General features: G+C 35.5%; 1 protein-coding gene across 2 annotated transcripts in view; it reads left to right on the forward strand.

Moving 5' to 3' along the window:
• Window positions 1-22,198, forward strand: part of CFAP299 (cilia and flagella associated protein 299) — a 586,842-nt gene that overhangs the window by 207,980 nt on the left and 356,664 nt on the right. For both annotated transcript variants that reach the window (XM_047090627.1, XM_047090628.1), the window contains exon 3: window positions 20,915-21,005. In XM_047090627.1, coding sequence (XP_046946583.1) covers window positions 20,915-21,005 — 91 coding nt within the window. The remainder of the gene's footprint in view (window positions 1-20,914; window positions 21,006-22,198) is intronic.

Raw genomic sequence — 22,198 nt, forward strand, 5'->3', positions numbered from 1 at the left:
CTAGAATTTTTATATATAAAAGCTTTTCACGTAAGTAATGTGTCTAGTAATGTTTTTAAAGGAGCTGAAATCATTAATTAGGGATAAAAACATAATGACATTTTGTGCCTTTTGAGGAAGTCTGTAGGTACAAATAGTCATTAAAATAATAGAATCTAGTTGGTTTTCTTTATTGAGGCAACATAACAATACTGCTTGGGACATCAAAAGGATATTAAAATATTACTGGCTTGAATTAGAAATATGGTGCTATTAATTCAGATTACCACACTTGATTGATTTTATAGTTGGGAAAATATAAATAGATTCTGCTTTCACTGAAGTAGAGAGTGTCCTAAAATGGAAATGAAAAATACATTTTTCCTGGCCCTCATCTGTAAAATGTTTCCATGGCATATGTATATAATCGTGCCACCAACTCTGATCCAGTTGGGTGAAATTCTCAACCAGCATGTCATGGCCCATAATGCTTTTTTGTTAGAAATGAGTGGTTTATTTTATTTTCTAGGCTTTAGAGTTTTCTACTATGTCTAAGTATTTGTATGGTCTAGAATATTACAGAGGAAACTGCAGAGAGGAAAAGAGTCATAAAAAAGGGAAACATTTTGCTAACATGAAAGCTGATTTTAAATATTTAAATACATTTTTAATAAGAGTTTATTACTGTATCCAGCAGTTTTATTCTTAGACTATGTATGAATGAATAGCTAGTTATGAATGATAGACAAATTTATGAAATGAAAGATAAATTAAAACAAAATGTGGCTTTCTATCTATTGTATGTAAAAATCATTTATTTTGAGCATAAAATAAAGGTTGATACCTTTTTTCACAGGAAATAAATTTTATTCTACACCTTCTAAATAAATATTTGTTGTGGTTTTCTGCTTCTGCAAAACACACCACAGCTTTAAATATCTATTTTGTTTTGCTCACATTTCTTGGTTTAGGACTTCAGGAAGGGCTTGGCTGGACAGCTGGTATCAACTCATTTGGTAACATCTGATGGGGCTGGAGCTCGAGGGTCCCTTCCAAGATGGCGTCTTCACTTATATGTGGGCCTGAGTGATCTCTCTACAAGTCTTTCTCTTTCTCTCTTTCTCTCTCTGTTTGCCTGTCTTTCTCTCCCCAACTGGCAGCTCATTCTCCAGGATCTCTTCATATAGCTTGGACATTTCCCAGCATGGCTGGCTTATAAGAACTGTCACAATGTTATTTCCCTGTATTCTATTGTTCAAAGTAATCAGACTTAAGGAGGTAGAGGAAAAAAGACTACTCCTCATGCTAGGAAGGACGGCATAGGAACAATGCTTAAGAGCATGTAGAGTGGGAGATAATATTGCTTCCCTTTGGAAATTACAATCTAACACAATGTCCACTAAATCTTTTAAAAAGCATTGCTCTATATGGACACTTTATGATTAGCCTACTTGGGATGCTTACATATGTTCTTGATCTGTGCACAGGGAGAGACAGGTGAAGACAAAAGAGACTCAGAATTTTGTTGTTGTTTTATTTTATTTATTTATTTATTTATTTATTTATTTATTTATTTTTAATATATGAAATTTATTGTCAAATTGGTTTCCATACAACACCCAGTGCTCATTCCAAAAGATGCCCTCTTCAATGCCCATCACCTACCCACCTCTCCCTCCCACCCCCCATCAACCCTCAGTTCTCAGTTTTTAAGAGTCTCTTTTGCTTTGGCTCTCTCCCACTCTAACCTCTTTTTTTTTTTCCTTCCCCTCTCCCATGGGTTTCTGTTAAGTTTCTCAGGATCCACATAAGAGTGAAAACATATGGTATCTGTCTTTCTCTGTATGGCTTATTTCACTTAGCATTACACTCTCCAGTTCCATCCATGTTGCTACAGAGGGCCATATTTCATTCTTTCTCATTGCCACGTAGTACTCCATTGTGTATATAAACCACAATTTCTTTACCCATTTATCACTTGATGGACATTTAGGCTTTTTCCACATTTGGCTATTGTTGAGAGTGCTGATATAAACATCGGGGTACAAGTGCCCCTATGCACCAGCACTCCTGTATCCCTTGGGTAAATTGCTAGCAGTGCTACTGCTGGGTCATAGGGTAGGTCTATTGTTAATTTTTTGAGGACCCTCCACACTGTTTTCCAGAGTGGCTGCACCAATTTGCATTCCCACCAACAGTACAAGAGGGTTCCCATTTCTCCACATCCTCTCCAGCATCTATAGTCTCCTGATTTGTTCATTTTGGCCACTCTGACTGGTGTGAGGTGATATCTGAGTGTGGTTTTGATTTGTATTTCCCTGATGAAGAGCAACGTTGCGCATCTTTTCATGTGCCTGTTGGCGATCTGGATGTCTTCTTTAGAGAAGTGTCTATTCATGTTTTCTGCCCATTTCTTCACTGGATTATCTGTTTTTTGGGTTTGGAGTTTGGTGAGCTCTTTATAGATTTTGGATACTAGCCCTTTGTCCGATATGTCATTTACAATTATCTTTTCCCATCCCGTTGGTTGCCTTTTAGTTTTGTTGATTGTTTCCTTTACAGTGCAGAAGCTTTTTATCTTCATGAGGTCCCAATAGTTCATTTTTGCTTTGAATTCCCTTGCCTTTGGAGATGTGTCAAGTAAGAAATTGCTGCAGCTGAGGTCAGAGAGGTTTTTTTCCTGCTTTCTCCTCTAGGGTTTTGATGGTTTCCTGTCTCACATTCAGGTCCTTTATCCATTTTGAGTTTATTTTTGTGAATGGTGTAAGAAAGTGGTCTAGTTTCATCCTTCCGCATGTTGGTGTCCAGTTCTCCCAGCACCATTTGTTAAAGAGACTGTCTTTTTTCCATTGGATATTCTTTCCTGCTTTGTCAAAGATTAGTTGGCCATACTTTTGTGGGTCTAGTTCTGGGATTTCTATTCTATTCCATTGGTCTATGTGTCTGTTTTTGTACCAATACCATGCTGTCTTGATGATGACAGCTTTGTAGTAGAGGCTGAAGTCTGGGATTGTGATGCCTCCTGCTTTGGTGTTCTTCTTCAAAATTACTTTGGCTATTCGGGGCCTTTGTGGTTCCATATGAATTTTAGGATTGCTTGTTCTAGCTTCGAGAAGAATGCTGGTGCAAATTTGATTGGGATTACATTGAATGTGTAGATAGCTTTGGGTAGTATTGACATTTTAACAATATTTATTCTTCCAACCCATGAGCACGGAATGTTTTTCCATTTCTTTGTATCTTCTTCAATTTCTTCTTAAGCTTTCTATAGTTTTCAGCATACAGATCTTTTACATCTTTGGTTAGATTTATTCCTAGGTATTTTATGCTTCTTGGTGCAATTGTGAGTGGGATCAGTTTCTTTTTCTGTTGCTTCATTATTAGTATATAAGAATACAACCGATTTCTGTACATTGATTTTGTATCCTGCAACTTTGCTGAATTCACGTATCAGTTCTAGCAGACTTTTGGTGGAGTCTATCGGATTTTCCATGTATGTCATCTGCAAAAAGCGAAAGCTTGACTTCATCTTTGCCAATTTTGATACCTTTGATTTCCTTTTGTTGTCTGATTGCTGATGCTAGCACCTCCAACACTGTGTTAAACAACAGCGATGAGAGTGGACATCCCTGTTGTGTTCCTGATCTCAGGGGGAAAGCTCTCAGTGTTTCCCCATTGAGGATGATATTAGCTGTGGGCTTTTCATAAATGGCTTTTATGATGTGTAAGTATGTTCCTTCTATTCCGACTTTCTCAAGGGTTTTTATTAAGAAAGGATGCTGAATTTTGTCAAATGCTTTTTCTGCATCGATTGACAGGATCATATGGGTTCTTATCTTTTCTTTTATTAATGTGATGTATCACATTGATTGATTTGCGAATGTTGAACCAGCCCTGCAGCCCAGGAATGAATCCCACTTGATCATGGTGAATAATTCTTTTTATAAGCTGTTGAATTCTATTTGCTAGTATCTTATTGAGAATTTTTGCATCCATATTCATCAGGGATATTGGCCTGTAGTTCTCTTTTTTTACTGGGTCTCTGTCTGGTTTAGGAATCAAAGTAATACTGGCTTCATAGAATGAGTCTGGAAGTTTTCCTTCCCTTTCTATATTTTAGAATAGCTTCAGAAGGATAGGTATTATCTCTGCTTTAAATGTCTGGTAGAATTCCCCAGGGAAGCCATCTGGTCCTGGACTCTTATTTGTTGGGAGATTTTTGATAACTGATTCAATTTCTTCCCTGGTTATGGGTCTGTTCAAGCTTTCTATTTCCTCCTGTTTGAGTTTTGGAAGTGTGTGGGTGTTCAGGAATTTGTCCATTTCTTCCAGGTTGTCCAGTTTGTTGGCATATAATTTTTCATAGTATTCCCTGATAATTGCTTGTATGTCTCAGGGATTGGTTGTAATAATTCCATTTTCATTCATGATTTTATCTATTTGGGTCATCTCCCTTTTCTTTTTGAGAAGCATGTCTAGAGGTTTATTAATTTTGTTTATTTTTTCAAAAAAACAACTCTTGGTTTCGTTGATCTGCTCTACAGTTTTTTTAGATTCTATATTGTTTATTTCTGCTCTGATCTTTATTATTTCTCTTCTTCTGCTGGTTTTGGGGTGTCTTTGCTGCTCAGCTTCTATTTCCTTTATGTGTGCTGTTAGATTTTGTATTTGGGATTTTTCTTGTTTCTTGAGATAGGCCTGGATTGCAATGTATTTTCCTCTCACGACTGCCTTCGCTGCGTCCCAAAGCATTTGGATTGTTGTATTTTCATTTTTGTTTGTTTCCATATATTTTTTAATTTCTTCTCTAATTGCCTGGTTGACCCATTCATTCTTTAGTAGGGTGTTCTTTAACCTCCATGCTTTTGGAGGTTTTCCAGACTTTTTCCTGTGGTTGATTTCAAGCTTCATAGCATTGTAGTCCAAAAGTATGCATGGTATGATCTCAATTTTTGTATACTTATGAAGGGCTGTTTTCTGGCCCAGTATGTTATCTATCTTGGAGAATGTTCCATGTGCACTTGAGAAGAAAGTATATTCTGTTGCTTTGGGATGCAGAGTTCTAAATATATCTGTCAAGTCCATCTGATCCAATGTCTCATTCAGGGCCCTTGTTTCTTTATTGACTGTGTGTCTAGATGACCTATCCTTTTTGTAAGTGGGGTATTAAAGTCCCCTGAAATTACCACATTCTTGTCAATAAGGTTCCTTATGTTTGTGAGTAATTGTTTTATATATTTGGGGGCTCCCATATTCGGTGCATAGATATTTATAATTGTTATCTCTTCCTGATGGATAGACCCTGTGATTATTATATAATGTCCTTCTTCATCTCTTGTTACAGCCTTTAATTTAAAGTCTAGTTTGTCTGATATAAGTATGGCTATTCCAGCTTTCTTTTGACTTCCAGTAGCATGATAAATAGTTCTCCATCCCCTCACTTTCAATCTGAAGGTGTCCTCAGGTCTAAAATGAGTCTCTTGTAGGTAGCAAATAGATGGGTCTTGTTTTTTTTTTTTATCCATTCTGATACCCTATGTGTTTTGGTTGTTGCATTTAGTCCATTTACATTCAGTGTTATTATAGAAAGATATGGGTTTAGAGTGATATGTGTTTAGTGTGATGTCTGTAGGTTTCATGCTTGTAGTGATGTCTCTGGTACTTTGCCTCACAGGATCTCCCTTAGGATCTCTTGTAGGGCTGGTTTAGTGGTGATGAATTCCTTCAGTTTTTGTTTGTATGGGAAGACCTTTATCTCTCCTTCTATTCTAAATGACAGACTTGCTGGATAAAGGATTCTTGGCTGCATATTTTTTCTGTTCATCACATTGAAGATCTCCTGCCATTCCTTTCTGGCCTGCCAAGTTTCAGTAGAGAGATCTGTCACGAGTCTTATAGGTCTCTCTTTATATGTTAGAGCATGTTTATCCCTAGCTGCTTTCAGAATTTTCTCTTTATCCTTGTATTTTGCCAGTTTCACTATGATATGTCATGCAGAAGATTGATTCAAGTTACTTCTGAAGGGAGTTCTCTGTGCCTCTTGGATTTCAATGCCTTTTTCCTTCCCCAGACCAGGGAAGTTCTCAGCTATTATTTCTTCAAGTACCCCTTCAGCCCCTTTCCCTCTCTCTTCTTCCTCTGGAATACCAATTATGCGTAGATTATTTCTCTTTAGTGCATCACTTAGTTCTCTAATTTTCCCCTCATACTCCTGGATTCTTTTATCTCTCTTTTTCTCAGCTTCTTTTTCCATAATTTTAACTTCTAGTTCACCTATTCTCTCCTTTGCCTCTTCAATGTGAGCTGTGGTCATATCCATTTTATTTTGCAGCTCATTAATAGCATTTTTTTAGCTTTTCCTGGCTGTTCCTTAGTCCCTTGATCTCTGTAGCAATAGATTCTCTGCTGTCCTTTATACTGTTTTCAAGCCCAGCGATTAATTTTATGACTATTATTCTAAATTCACTTTCTGTTATATTGTTTAAATCGTTTTTGGTAAGTTCGTTAGCTGTCGTTATTTCCTCATTTTTTTTTTTTTTTTGCGGGGAATCCTTACGTTTCGTCATTTTGTATAGTCCCTGGAGTGGTGCGGACCTGCAGGGCATTTCCCCCGTGCTGTCTTGAATAACTTGCGTTGGTGGGCGGGGCCGCATTCAGACCTGATGTCTGCCCCCAGCCCACCGCTGGGGCCACAGTCAGACTGGTGTGTACCTTCTCTTCCGCTCTCCTAGGGGCGGGATTCACTGTGGGGTGGCGTGGCCCCTCCGGGCTACTTGCACACTGCCAGGCTTGTGGTGCTAGGGATCTGGCGTGTTATCTGGGGTGGATCGGCAAGGTGCACAGGGGCGGGAGGGGCAGGCTCAGCTTGCTTTTCCTTTGGTGATCTGCTTCAGGAGTGGCCCCTCTTCGGTGGACCTCTTGTCTACGCTTGTCTCCGGAGAATCCGGTCTGCTAATCTTCTGGCGATTTTCTGGGTTATTTAGGCAGGTGTGGGTGGAATCTAAGTGATTCGCAGGACGTGGTGAGCCCAGCGTCCTCCTGTGTTGCCATCTTCCCAGAAGCCCAGCAAGAGACTCAGAATTTAAGTGTTAAAGTACATAACCCAAAATTTACCACCTCAGCTATCTCTGTTTGCTCCTCCATCATATGATGGTAGTGATAATGATAACAAAAATAGTTTCATTTACTGAGCACCTTCCATGTGCCCTGTGAAGTGAAAAGGGCCTTGCATGAATTATCTCAAACCCCACAGCAATCATATTACATTATATACTGTTATTTCTTTTTTTTTTTTCATTCTGGTTCATTCTGGGTTGCCAAGAATTGGTCAAAGGCAGCAATTAGACATTTTCATCAATGTTGAATTTGTCTAGTGCTTTTTTGTTTGTTTTACGCTTGCATTTGACATCAGTCAGAGTGACATCACCTTGTATATAGTTCTATCTCGTAGACAGTGTTAATAAGTTTTAAAAAAAGTTGGATTCCCATTATTATAAAAGCTAGAGCACTAACAGAACATAGGAAAATTTAGAAAGAAAAAATACATTTGTTAAGTAAAGAATAAACTAAAAGGAAAATAGGTGTGAATAAATACCACACACAGTGCTTTAGGAGGGGTAGTAGACAAAAAGGAGAAAAAAAATATTATTCAGAATGAAGAGTTTAAAAGGGCTTGAAGGGAATTAATAGATATTTAAGACTAGATGAAATGATAATGAACATGTATAACAAGTCCCTGGAGAAGAAAAAGCAAAGCAAAGGAATTAAAAGTAGGCATTATACCTTAAGGAAACTTTCTGAAATAAAAGACTTGAAATTACACATTGGAAGGGAACATTAACTTTCTGGGAAAAAACACAGAGTAGCCAACAACAAGACATGGTCTAGAAAAATGGAATTTAAGGATAAAGAAAAAAAAAAGCCCCTAGGAATAAAGGCAAAAAGGCCAAGACTTACTGGGAAAGACACTCAGGTTGTCATCAGATTTTTCAATGTTTTATGCCCACAAATAGTGTAGTAACATTTAAGAGACTCAAGAAAAGAAAATATGAGCCAAAGGTTCTATATCCAGCCAAACTAAACTTCATGTATAAAGGCTGTAAACATGCTATCATGAGCATGTGGGAACTTGGGAAGTATTGTTCCCATGAACCCTTCCTGAAGAATTGGAGAATGTATTTCAGACCCCCAAAATGACTGGGAAGACACCTTCCAAAGGACTTGTGTAAACATTAAATACATATTTATCTGTAAAACTAAGACTAAATTAGATATAAGGGAGACAGCATAGTATAAAAATGATATGTGCACTGATAATACAGAAACTATCGAAAATAAGGGAAAGTATGTGAAAAATAGAGTAAGTTTACTAATTGCGGTATAGGTGTTAACTGAGAGTAAAAGGCGTAGTATTTCAAATTAGATATTTAGCAATAGGAAAGAATGGAAGAATAAATACTGGTACTGAAATTAAATATTTTCATAGTAGAAACAATGAATATTAGCTAAAAAAGGGGAGAGAGGACAAGAGTTTCATATAATCATTTGCATAACATACAAACCCGTTTATGCCACGAAATATATAAAGATGTAACAACATAGACTTCTTAGTGAAAAACTGTGTGCATGAATGTTTATGATACAATAGAAATCCATATCCATATATATGTGTATATGTGTATATATATATATATATAGCAATATGAAAACTGAGGCCTCATTTATTGATCACATCAATATGTGTAAATGATTTTAATTGAACCATGAACACAAAGTAGTTTATATTTTATACAGAGAAATCTAACTTAAAGAAACACAGAAATAAAAAATAAAAAATAGAAGAACACAATATTCCTGATAAACACAAAGAAAAGAGTAAGAGTTACAATTTTGATATCCAACAAATTAGTGTTGAGGTCAAAAAGGCATTAACAGACAATGAAGGACAAATTATAAGGCTTCAAGTTATAGTTCACAATTGTAGAAATAAGAGTTTTAATAATTACCCAACCTAATAACACAGGTTTATAAAGTAGAAACCACAGTAGAGGAAATGATAAATAGCAGAAACAGTAATAGGAGATTTAATACATTCACTCAATCCAAACAGAGTAATCGACAAATATTTACTAAAGAAATAAAAGACAATACAATTAATTAGGTATTTTTATAAATATATAATCAAATCTAAATTCTGATAACAAAGACTTTCCCTTTTGAAGTCCACATGGAACATTCTCCAAATTGGACTATCTCTTGACATACAGTGACACCAAAAAAAAAAAAAAAAAAATCCCCTTAACTACTCCCCTTCCCATAACTACAAAGAGACCACAATTCAATAAAACAACATCAATAACAACAACAATGAAAAAGTCTTTTAAAGTGGGACATTAAAAAAAAACATCTAATTAAATAACTATTCAGTCAAAGGGGAAGCAAATAAATAGAATTTCTTAAAAATAAGAATAGTGGAAATACAACTGTCAGAATCTATGGGATATAGTTAAAGCAGTTTTCAGAGAAAAATATATAGCACTAAATATCTATATAAATAAAAATGAAAAAAATAAAAACAAATGAATTAAGCACCCAATTCAAAAAGTAGGAAAAGACTACAGAGTATCCTGGAAAAGAAAAAGAAGACATTAATTTAAAAATCTGAATAAATGAGTAAGATAAAAAATGTCAAATAAATCCAAAAGCTAGTTCGTTAGGGAAAAAAATCAACAAAATAGTCAAACTACTAGCTAACTCAACTAAGACAAAAGGAAAACATTGAAAATACATAGAATGAGAAATGACTAGGATGGGGTATAGTTATTAAAACAAGACTTCAAAAAAATCAGTAGAGATTATGCAACACTATGAGAGTAAATTTGTATATTATTAGACGAAGTATATAAATTTTATAGATAAATGCAACTATCCAAAATAGGCCACAGTAGAGGTTCACTGTCATTATAGACAAAAACAGAGTAAGTGGTACAAAGTATGATAGTTTTTATGAGATCAATTTGATGATCACACTCATCAAACTTGTCGTTTTAATCTAAGACAACATTTAATTAATTAAATTAATGAATCAATTAAACATAGGACTGGAGGTATAGCAAGAAGAATATGTTCCTGTTTTTGAGAAGTATGGCAATATCAAGTTCACATCCACGGGAGCCAGTGTACACATGGATTACCATGACACAGAGAAGCTGCAACTCCAGTTTCATTCCAGTCTTTCATAGCATTCTAGTCAAGGCAACCATCTTTAAAATCACAAACTATGACATTTAGAAATTTAAAATAATCCTGAAAAATCGTCATCAGTGTTTGAGGGGTTTTTTGTTTGTTTGTTTGTTTTTTCATGACCTAGATAATTTAATTATTGAATCCATTTGGAAAAAGCAAATAAGCAAGAATATCCACAACAGAACAAAACAAAACACCCTGAAAAAGAACAACGAGAAGGGTTACCTTTACCAGATATTAAAACATGTAACTTCTGTTATCAAGCTAATGTGGTACTGATACACAAACAGACAAAGCAATGAAACAAAATTGAAAACACAGAAATAGACTCAAATGTATATGAGAAGACATCATCTCAAAGTGAGTGGTAAAAATAGAGTTTTAAATAATTGGTGTTGGGATAATTGAATACCCAAATGGAAAAGTTAAAATAGGATTAATTTATCACACAGTGCATCAGGGTAATTGCCAAGGAATTAGAGACATAAATGTTATACCAAATTAATAAAAAAAGAAAACTTTCAAGATCTAGAAGAAAACATGATGGAAAATTGGTAAGTGATTCAAAATCTATAATAAGGGAATGCTTTATACCATTTACAGATCATATTAATAATATAAAATAAAACATTTTCATGGTAAAATGCAGCACAAGTTAAGTAGAATGACAAACGAAAAGCTGGTGATAATATTTGCAACTTATATCACAGAGAAGAGCTAAAATTCTTCATGTTGAAAGAAGAAAATAGAGGAGAGGCCAATAATACTATAGAAAAAATGAGGTATAAACATACAGCTTAAAGAAGAAGTGCAAATGGTCTCTCAATGTGTGAAAATATGTTCACTTTTGTCTATGATAAGATAAATACACAGTTATGCTGAGATAGCTTCTCATGTATTAGATCAGCAAAAATCTAAAAGCTTTACAGACTACTTTGTTAATAAGGCTGTGCAGAAAGTAGCTTTCCTGTAAATTGTAGGGAGGACTGCAAAGTGCCCCAACCCCATTGAAGGGTAATTTGGGAGTGTTTAACTAAATAAAATATTCATGTAGTCTTTGACCAGTAATCCTGTTTCTAGGAATTTATCCCAAAAATATAGTGACAAAAATATGAAATGACGTATGCATAAAGCTAAACACTGAAGCAATATTTATCATAGCAAATAACAGGAAGCAAACCAATGACCGTCAGTAGCTAAGTGACTAAACTGTTATATATTCCTACAGTGGAGCACTATGCAACTAAAAAAAGTAGTTATAAATGTCTCTTATTCCTATGGTATAGTTCCCTGAATATAATGCTAAGTGAAACAGCAATGTTGGGGAAAATGTGTAGGAGACTACTATTTATAGAAGTAAATACATAGCTAGCTAGATGACAAATAGATATGCTTATGTTAAAAATAATAACAGTTAAAAAAGCAATTTGAGGATATTTTTAAAAATGATGCTCTAGGGGCACCTGGGTGGCTCATTTGGTTAAGCATCCGACTTTTGACTTCAGGTAAGGTGATGATCTCACGGTAGTGGGATTGAGCCCCCCATCTGGCTCTGCGCTGGGCACAGAACCTACTTAAGATTCTCTGTCTCCCTCCCTCTGCTCTTCCCCCACTTTCTCTCTTTTTCTCAAAAAAAAAAAATTAAAGAATGATGCTCTACAAAGGGCAGAGAGAGAGAGAGAAAGAGAGAGAGAGAGAGAGAGAGAAATCAAGAAACAGAATCTTAACTATAGAGAACAAGCTGATGGTCACCAGAGGGGAGGTTAGTAAGGAGATGGGTGGATGGGTGATGGGGATTAAAGAGGGCACATGTGGTGAGCACCAGGTGATGCATGGAAGTGTTGAATCACTATGTTATACACTGCATGTTAACTGGAATTAAAAGAAAATGATGCTCTATTTTGAAGGGAGAGAATGGAATAGGGTAGATGGAACTGGGGGAGATGGAAACTAGACTTCTAAAACTATATATTATAGATTTGGTTTTAGAATTATGAATATTTTTATGTAACTATAAGGCTGAATTGGAAATATCTTTCAAATTAAAACAAAATCAACAAATGAACCTAATTGTGTATCTAGCTGGTATCATAGCATAAAGTAAGAAACTTCTCTATGTGAAGTGTATTTAAAGCACAGTAATCTGGCCATTTATCCCTAGAAGTATATACCCTAAGGAGAAAAAGATCTGCAAAAAGTCTTAAAGTGTTTTCAGTAGGCATAATGTTGATGATAATATTGGCAATTTTATTTTGAGACTATATTTATGATAAAACAAATGAAGTTATTATGTTGGTGTTTTTGAACCTGGAGAGTTTGGGTTTGGATGAGAGATTGTGGTTGTGATAAGAATACATCTTATATAGCAAGTGTAACCCTTCGGATGCTGCTCTTTGAAACCTGTTGTGCATTTGCACCAAAACCACACCTCCCCACCCTGGGCTGCTTTCTCCCAATGACTGAGTGTGACCAGGATAGTAAGGTGGACCCATGAATCTGTATTGGCTGACTTTGGTTCAAGATATGGATATGGCCTTGCTGAACCTTCCTTAGATGACACCATAGTCTGGGATACTTCCATCCACCCCCCTTTCCCCTTCTGCCTCTGTTTCTGTCTCTCATTCTAATATTGTCTCGTTTCTAAACTCTCTTTATCCCTAGAGGTCAGACTTAACCTCTTAGTTAAGAGCTTCTGCCAGTTTTATTAGAGAGGAAACACAGGAGTTTATACAGAGGGCATAACGCAGCAAGCCTTCCTAACAGTCTTCTTCAGGTATCTTTCTTCCCAAAGTCTCACATCGACACATCTCTTCTTCCCTACAGTCCCTCCCCTTATCTGTATGCTTTTCTGATGGGAGCCCACCACCCTCATTTATGACAGGCCCTCTTCCATTGTATCAAATTCTACACCTCTTTATATAATATCTTAGAAATATTATTAACTAGAGACACACACATTGAGATTAGGCATGTAGAGTCTAAAGATGCTGAGCCTGAAGGCCTTCATCTTTCTAAAGCCTACTTGCTCAGTGTTCTATGGAATGATGAGGCAGGATTCCCACAGGTAAAGAAGAGTCTGGACGCAGGGATAGCAAATAAGAGCTTACTTTATTTGCTTTCTTATTGGCTTTCACTGTATAGCCAGAAGATCTGGAAGTATATTTCAAGTCAGATAAAAGGTTTAGATACCTCCCAGAAGAGAGTAAAAATAAAGTTATATTTGAATGTGTTTTCAGAATAAAATCACATTTAGAGACTAATAACATTGATGTACTGTCTAAGCAACCTTTTTTTTTTTTTTTAATCCCTCTTAAAGTGTGAGAACATCTTAACCTACCATGTTTAGGAATTAACTAGACAAACTTGCCAGATATACCAAAAGAAGAGGAGTTCAGGGATACTTTCTCAGACAGAAGCCAGGCCATTTTTTTCCCTTCAAAGAAGAGCACCAGTTTCTATCCAGGGGAGTAGAGTTTGACTGATGTAAGATAGCACAGTTTTCAGGACTCCCACTTAGTTTTTCCTCAAAATAGCATATGAAAAGAAACAGCTGTCTAGTGTGCATGTTAGCACTTCTTATTTTTCTTCTGTGTGTTTCTAATAGTTGAAACTTCTTCCCGGAGATTCTGATAGCTTTACATTTGGTAATTTATAAACTCTTTCATATAGAAAAGGGGCAGGGGACAAGTGGTACCATTTATCTTAATGGAAATTTGATTCTCATTCCTTCTTACCAATGAATGAATCTCATTTGTCAAGTTGTCCTTTTTTTCTTCTCTGAAAGTTATTAGAATATATATTGATGACCTCCTGGAAATTCCATGGAGATCACAGTATGTAGTATAAAAATTCCTAAACTATAAATCTCTCTAAATGTAATCCTGATACACCTGACTCCTAAGGAAGCTTGTTTCAATTAAATTAAAAAAAATAAAGGAAGAAAGAAAGAAAGAAAGAAAGAAAGAAAGAGCCACTAAGAATAGTTTACAAGAAAATACAAGAGACTCAAAACCACACATTGGATTTAGCTCAACTATTTTTCCCTTTTAGATCTTTAAAAAATAATCCCTTAGATATCAAAGGTAGATTCTTTTGTTAAATTAATGCTCAAAGGAAATGACTTGAAATTGTTCATTAGTTGCTTTTAGTCCTTCTCTACAAATGTTGGTATCCATGCAGCTTTTGGAGGATACACAATTTAGAAAAAAAGTATATATATAACAAAACAAAAGTAATCAGATTAATGCAGATTAAAAGCACAGTGAGAGAGGCACCTGGGTGGCTCAGTTGATTAAGTGTCCAACTCTTGATTTTGGCTCAGGTCATGATCTCATAGTTTGTGACATGGAGCTTGGGATTCTCTCTTTCCCTCTCTCTCTACCCCTCCCCCACTTGCTCATGCGCTCTCTCTCTCTCTCTCAAAATAAACAAATAAATACATAAATAAAAGCACAATGAGATACTAGTACAAACACAGTGAGTTGCTTAAGAGAGCAGTTACCAGAAGGAGACCATGCTGGTACCCTCTCCTTGGACTTTCAGCCTCCAGATCTGTGAGAAAATAAATTTCTATTGTTTAAGACCCCCAATCGATGGTATTTTGTTATAGCAGCCCAGCTTGATTATACATAGCAAAGTATACAATAATACATTGAGAGGAGGAATGTGAAGATGTTTATCAATGTTAGAAACATTTATAAAACATGATTTGAGGAAAAGTAGGATTTTCTTTCCTCCTAATTTATGTAAAAGCAAAGCAAAAAAAAAAAAAAAAGTATTGTCCTAGGGAAAATGTACAAGACAAAGCAACAGGTGATCTACATAAAAGTGCAATAGAAATATAGTTCCCAAGGGCGCCTGGGTGGCTCAGTCAGTTAAGCATCTGACTTCAGCTCAGGTCATGATCTCATGGTTCATGGGTTCAAACCCTGTGTCAGGCTGTGTGCTCACAGCTCAGAGCCTGGACTCTGCTTTGGATTCTGTGTCTCCCTTTCTCTCTGCCCCTCCCCTGTTGCACTCTCTCTGTCTCTCTGTCTCAAAATTAAATAAATATTTTTTTTAAATTTTTTTTCAACGTTTTTATTTATTTTTGGGACAGAGAGAGACAGAGCATGAACGGGGGAGGGGCAGAGAGAGAGAGAGACACAGAACCGGAAACAGGCTCCAGGCTCCGAGCCATCAGCCCAGAGCCTGACGCGGGGCTCGAGCTCACGGACCGCGAGATCGTGACCTGGCTGAAGTCGGACGCTTAACCGACTGCGCCACCCAGGCGCCCCATAAATAAATATTTTAAAAAAATAAAAAGAAATATAGCTCCCATATTTAATACTCAAATAAATTGTCTACAAATATACACACTGATAAATCAAATCATATCTTTAATCAAAGTTGCAAACAATTTTCCATTTTGGCCTCTAAAACCAAAATTTATATTGTTTGAGGCCCTACAAATACAAATAGCTTGGTCGGTAACCTTATCCATGGAAATAAAGGTATTTCTGAAAACTGATTTTCATAGATGTGTGCTACTTTCCTACAAAGATAATATTTGGTGAGATGACTTTACTCTCCACTAAATTTTTCCAAAATAAGTATACAAAAACATCATTACAAAGCAACTGATGCATAGAGAAGTTGAATCACATATTCAAACAAGTGCAGATGAGCTGAATTACTGAATTCTAGTAAATTCTAGAATTATTGAATATAGGGCTATGCTAGATTTTACTGATTAAAAAAAAAAATCAAAGCTACCTCTGAACAAGTGGTTGATCAGAATTCTAGGCTAGATTGGAATGATGATTATGGCTGATTAGCTTTCCACAGAGGTTTCAAGACCACCAGCCCCTGATAATTCCTAGGGGCACCTTCTGATGAAGGTCAATCCCCATTCCTGTTAATTTAGGTTTCATCTCACCAGTGAATTCTCATTGTTTTCTGTCAAAATATTATGATATCAATATGATGTTTTGATATATTGTGAGGCTTCAGTATAGTAGAATAAAACTTTGGAGTTAGTGATATTCAAGTTATAAACTGATGCCACCTGATTACAATCAAGTTTATTGCTAAAGTAGAAATAAACATGTCCTCCCTTAGGGCTTGATTTGAAGGTAATTGAAAGTATTTGCAAAATACGTAGCATAGAGACTAGTACAAAGACTCCCAATAGATAAAAAAAAGTATTTCTATTAAGACCGATTTAATCTCAAATTTTATTCAGTGCTTATTCAGAAACTGCTCATTACAACACATTCCAGTGATCCTTCAAACTTTGCTTATTAGAAAACTTTTAATTTTACATTTAAAATTTTAAGATGATTAATAGCTCATGAATATTTACTGAAAGAATTTATAATCTTTAAAATAAGCGAACTCAAGAAAATAACTTATGGAAATACTATATTTTAACAGTTTTCTATTTTTTTCCTCTTTTTAAAATTTACTCTGAGTGTTAATCTAGTAATACGAATATGTGTGATAACACAAACAATATAACTAAATCATAAAAACAGTAGCCTAATTGTTGAGGATTAAGAATATATTTAGATTCACTCTTGTGTGATTATATAAAATTCATTAGCTAATGATTAAAAAAGGCTGGTAAATTAAATCATCTATAGATCTTTTAATCCATTTTCAAAGTATAGTGGAGTGTAAATGACAAAGATGAAGTATTTGCCTTTATAAAACTTATAACCCTAATATTTTGTAACAGACCTACTTCACTTCTTGAGGAAGTGACTCCTTTTGTAATATTTACTTAAGCAAGTTGTCTCAGGTCACTGACTGTTAAATAAATCTAGTTAAGTAAGAGTAATGCAGGTTAAAGATGTAAGGATTCCTTACCACACACTGCATTAACTTTCTTGCTCAATAATTCCCCTTGCTGAGAAGTTTCCGGTTCTCAGATGTAGCATGGTATAATAATCGATTATTTATATAACGTTTTTACTCTGGTGCATATAGCTTAGGAGCTTTAGATCTTATCCTTTCTGTTCCCAGTTTATGTAACAAAAATACTTTTATATTTCTCATAGAGGTTATAGGAAATGATACGAGTCTATGTAAGACTTAAAAATAAAAAAAAAGAGCAGCATGATCTTAATATAATGTCAGTATAATGGTCACTTTTAGACTAATTGCAAATTAAGGATATATGCTAACTGATGATAGAGTATGATCATCTTATTTATTTATTTATTTTAAATGTTTATTTTGGAGAGAGAAAGAGAAAGAGTGCAATCAGGGAAGGGGCAGAGAGAGGGAGACAGAGGATCTGAAGCGGGCTCTGTGCTGACAGCAGAGAGCCTGATGCAGGGTTTAAACTCCTGATTCCCTGTGAGATCCTGACCTAAGCCAAAGTGGAACACTCAACCAACTGAGCCACCCAGGTGCCCCAAGTATGATCATTTTAAATCACAAGTTTTACAGGTACTTAGAGGCTTAGCGATTATTTAGTCCATTATGAAACCTAGGTTCAGAAAAATGTGGTGACTTGGACTAATCAGTTGGTGAGTGGGAATTAAAGACTGATGTCCCATCTTACATATCAGCTTAATTGTCATTACCTCATGCTTCCATTTAAAAGACTTAACTTTCTGACTCTTTAAAAAATAATTTAATTACATAATAATACAGTCCCCTGGGAAATCTTTAGACTGTTGCAAATAAGGTTAAAGTCCAATTTGATCACCAGGCCAATTCCACAGCATCTTTCTTCAGAAGGGTGAGCAAATTTCATGTGGTGAATATATTATTTTGGATTAGGTTTAGTGAAAAATAATAGAACCCCCCCCCCCAAACAGTATCTGAAACAAAATGTAAATTCAGTCTCATATTTCAGCAGTGGAGATATTACCCATCTAGGCTGACTGATGCTCCTGGGTGTCAGGGTCGCTGCTTCTTTCTCTTGTTTCTCCATAATGGTGGCCTCCAATTTAAGTCAAGATAGCAGTTGGAGCAAGCAACAGTCATTATATTGCTCTCCAGCTACAGGAGAAAGTGTACCTTCCCTCCTCTAAGAAGTTTTATATAATTTTCATTTGGAATCCATTGTGCAAAAGTTAGTCATACAGACCTACCTAGCTTCAAGAGGAGCTAGGAAATGCAGTCTTTATTCCAGGAAGCTTCATGCCCAGCTAAAATCTAGGGCTTAATTTTTATGGAAAAGGGAGGTCAGTGTTGTTATAGTGAGTGCCCAGGGGCAGCAAGAATTCTACTTCTTACTATTTCTTTTTCCTGTCTGGCCTAGATGTCTGTTAAAAACCTCAGTCATTAACAAGAGAGCCAGGCCTGGCAGAATATCAGGAGTTCTTTTCTCATTAACAGATAGTACCTAAATACTGTTCTCCCAGCTTTTCATGTCTGATATACCTGGGAATAATTTTGATCTTCCTCGGCACTCTCATAAGCATCTGTTCCCAGGAACAATAACAACAATAGGAATAAAACAATAAGTGCAAAATATATAATAGATTGAACAACTCACCAAATGATATTATGTATGTTTTTATGATTATACAAGTGTATACATAAACTATAGAAGATAAATTTAAAGGAAGCATGCAAAATGGATAATGATATGTTACCTTGGTTGTTGTGGGATTGAGGTTGGTAATCAAATTTGACTATAATTTATCTGTAATAATCCGAGGATTTACAACAAAATGAGGTGTGTTTGGGGTGGGAGGTGTGGGGAGACTTACTATGTGGAAACCTTTAAGACTCTAGAGTATCTTAATTGAATAGCTTATCTTAATTGGAATACAATGGCTGTCTAATTAAGATAGTTGGTTTTGGTTGCTCACAACCTTATATCATTTATATAATTGATCAATGATATATATCAATGATTCTTATTTTTTTTAACTTTATGTATTTATTTTTGAAAGAGAGACAGAGTGAGCAGGGGAGGGGCAGAGAGAGAAGGAGAGAGAGAATGTGAAGCAGGCTCCATGCTGTCAGCACAGAGCCTGATGCAGGGCTTGAATTCACAACCATGAGATTATGACCTGAGACGAAAGTAAGAGGCAGACGCTTAACCGACTGAGTCACTCAGGCGCCCCAATAGAAACTAATTCTAATGAACTAAACAAAAAAATGAATTTATTGGAGGAGTACCGATACCTATTATCATGGATAGGAAGAAAAGGCTGAATGTAGTAGGAATGTAGCTATGTAGTAGGAATTAAAAACAGACACTATAACCCCAACTGATTTTTATTCTTGTGTCTCTCTGTTTATGGCATACAGTCTCATGAGGTGAAATGGCATTGGTCAAGCTTGAGGCACAAGTGAAGAGGGAAGGGAGAGAGGGAGAGAGAGAATCTTAAGCAGGCTCCACTCAGCGTGGAGCCTGACACAGGGCTTGATCTCATGACTATGAGATCTTGACCTGAGGCGAAATCAAGGGTCAGATGCTTAACCGACTGAGCCACCCAGGTGCCCTGATATCATCAATATTTAAAAAAAAAAATTGTTCCAGGAATAGCCATTTCTTTCCTGAATTCTTTTTTTTTTTAATTTTTTTTTCAACGTTTATTTATTTTTGGGACAGAGAGAGACAGAGCATGAACGGGGGAGGGGCAGAGAGAGAGGGAGACACAGAATCGGAAACAGGCTCCAGGCTCCGAGCCATCAGCCCAGAGCCTGACGCGGGGCTCGAACTCACGGACCGCGAGATCGTGACCTGGCTGAAGTCGGACGCTTAACCGACTGCGCCACCCAGGCGCCCCTCTTTCCTGAATTCTTAAAATTTATTTTATCAAGACAAAATTGACATATAATATTAGTTTCAGATGTACAACATAATGATTCAATATGTGTATATATGTGTATATAAATGATCACCCCAGTAAGTCTAGTTAACATCCATTGCCACACATAGTTATAAATTCTTTTTTTGTGTGGTGAAAACTTCTAAGATCTACTCTTATCAACTTCCAAATATACAATACAGTATTATTAATTATAGTTAATATAGTTACACCGTGTTGTATATTACATCCCACCTTACTCATTTTATTACTTCTCTTGAATTCTTTTTTTTAAAGATTTTATTTTTTTTAAGTCATCTTTACACCCAATGTGGGGATTGAATTCACAGTCCTGAGATCAAGAGACGTATGTTCCACTAACTGAGCCAGAGGCACCCCTGTTTCTTTTTATCTGACAAAGATAACTCAACTTAGTTTCCTTTTTTTTTTTGCTTTGTTTATATCCTCATAGAGCTAAGATTAATGCTTTATCCCAGTAAGGGAATTGGATTAGGTTTCTAGTGTTCTAATTTTCTTATATTAAGTAAATAAATTATATGTAAATTGTAGGCAATCTAAAATTATTGTGGGTAATGAGAGGTATAAATACATTGAATTTGCATGGTATGATAAAAAGAATAAAATGGGCATGTAAATGAAATTAACTGTTTCTGGCTTGAGTATTGATATAGACGTATATATTATTTACGCACTTGATTCCAATTATTTGTAAAGATTCTATAACTGTATAAAATTATATCGAGGAATGTAGTAAATTATAATAATTGTGTATGATTTATAATGATTCTGTGTGTAGTTTTTGTGTTATAAGGAATTGTCACTTGGAATAAAGAAGTGCGGTTGTTGGTCCCTGAGTGCCTTTAATATATTTGTTTTCTAATATATTATAACTGAAGACCTGCATTTTGCAGGACATTAACAAGTGCTGGTAAAGACCTGCAAGATAATTTCCTGAAGGCTCTGGCAGTGAGAGAAGAAGACAATCACAATGGAAAAGTGAGCGTGAGTACCTACATCCTAAAAATGTATACATTAAAGGCACAGTTGGTGTCAATAATATACATTTTAATATCTTCCCTGAGAAGTAATTCATGAGGGATATAATAAGGCTCTTTGTTTTATATATTATACAATTTATATAGAAAAAAAATTTATTCCCACTTACAACTGTGGAAGTACCCAAATGGTGAATAAAAAATAGAATCCTATACATCTATTGTAGAGAAAATGCACGACTCTTTGTGCTGGTCTTATGCTGAAAATACCTGCTCTAGCTCAGCCTCCTGGTATGCTCTACCAAGTCACATCATCTACTGTCCCCCAAGTTTTGCCCTATGCCTACCTGATTTCATACTGCCTTCAGAAGATAGTCCTGTAGTCTGCCTTGTAGTCCTACATTTGGAGATGTGATACAAACCACATGATGAAGCATAATTTTTAATCACCATGGATAATATATTATTACTATATTAAAATGTATGCTAGATAATATATGTAAAAGTGTTAATATTTTTGGAATACATATTTACTTTCACCTTTTGTTAATATAATACTAGTAATATCAGTCTTCTGTAGTAATATCAGTCTTAAAATGTTCCAAGTCAAGGATGAAAAAAGGCAAATGTGACTTACAGAAAAATCTTCAGAAGTAGTGTGATGAAAAATTTATAGCAACAGAAAAATATGTGTATAAGGAGGTCTATTTTACTAAAGTTTTCTCAAAAAGTAGTTGGAATTTTTCTCACTGTCAGGGCCCTTGAAAATTTTACATGCGGACAAAATCCTCACTATACTTTAGAGAGAGAAAAGATCATATTTTGGTCAGCCAATTGAATAGAATTAACCTGGACTTGAAATTAGAGAGATTCTTGGAGGAGTTGGACAAGTGAAGTTTAAGAGGTGAAGTTGGAAATATGGATAAAGAGTAAACTCTGATAGGCCTTGTAAATTACAACAGAAAAGTTTGAAATTTACCTGACTCTAAATAGAAAGAGCAGCTAAAAAGATGGGAATAAAGGCAAAAGAATGTGATAGCACAGGAATCCATCATAAGGACTTACAAGAAGGAACAAATGATCATTAGTGATCAAACAAGACAGGGATTAAAAAACAGCCATACAGATTAATATATATATATATATATTAATATATTAATATATATATATATATATATATTTTTTTTTTGACAAGAAAAA

This window comes from Lynx rufus, unplaced genomic scaffold (assembly GCF_022079265.1).
Source record: "Lynx rufus isolate CCGP_SWC_20201006 ecotype Redwood Valley unplaced genomic scaffold, mLynRuf1.p SCAF_3, whole genome shotgun sequence".
In the NCBI taxonomy this organism is placed as follows: domain Eukaryota; kingdom Metazoa; phylum Chordata; class Mammalia; order Carnivora; family Felidae; genus Lynx; species Lynx rufus.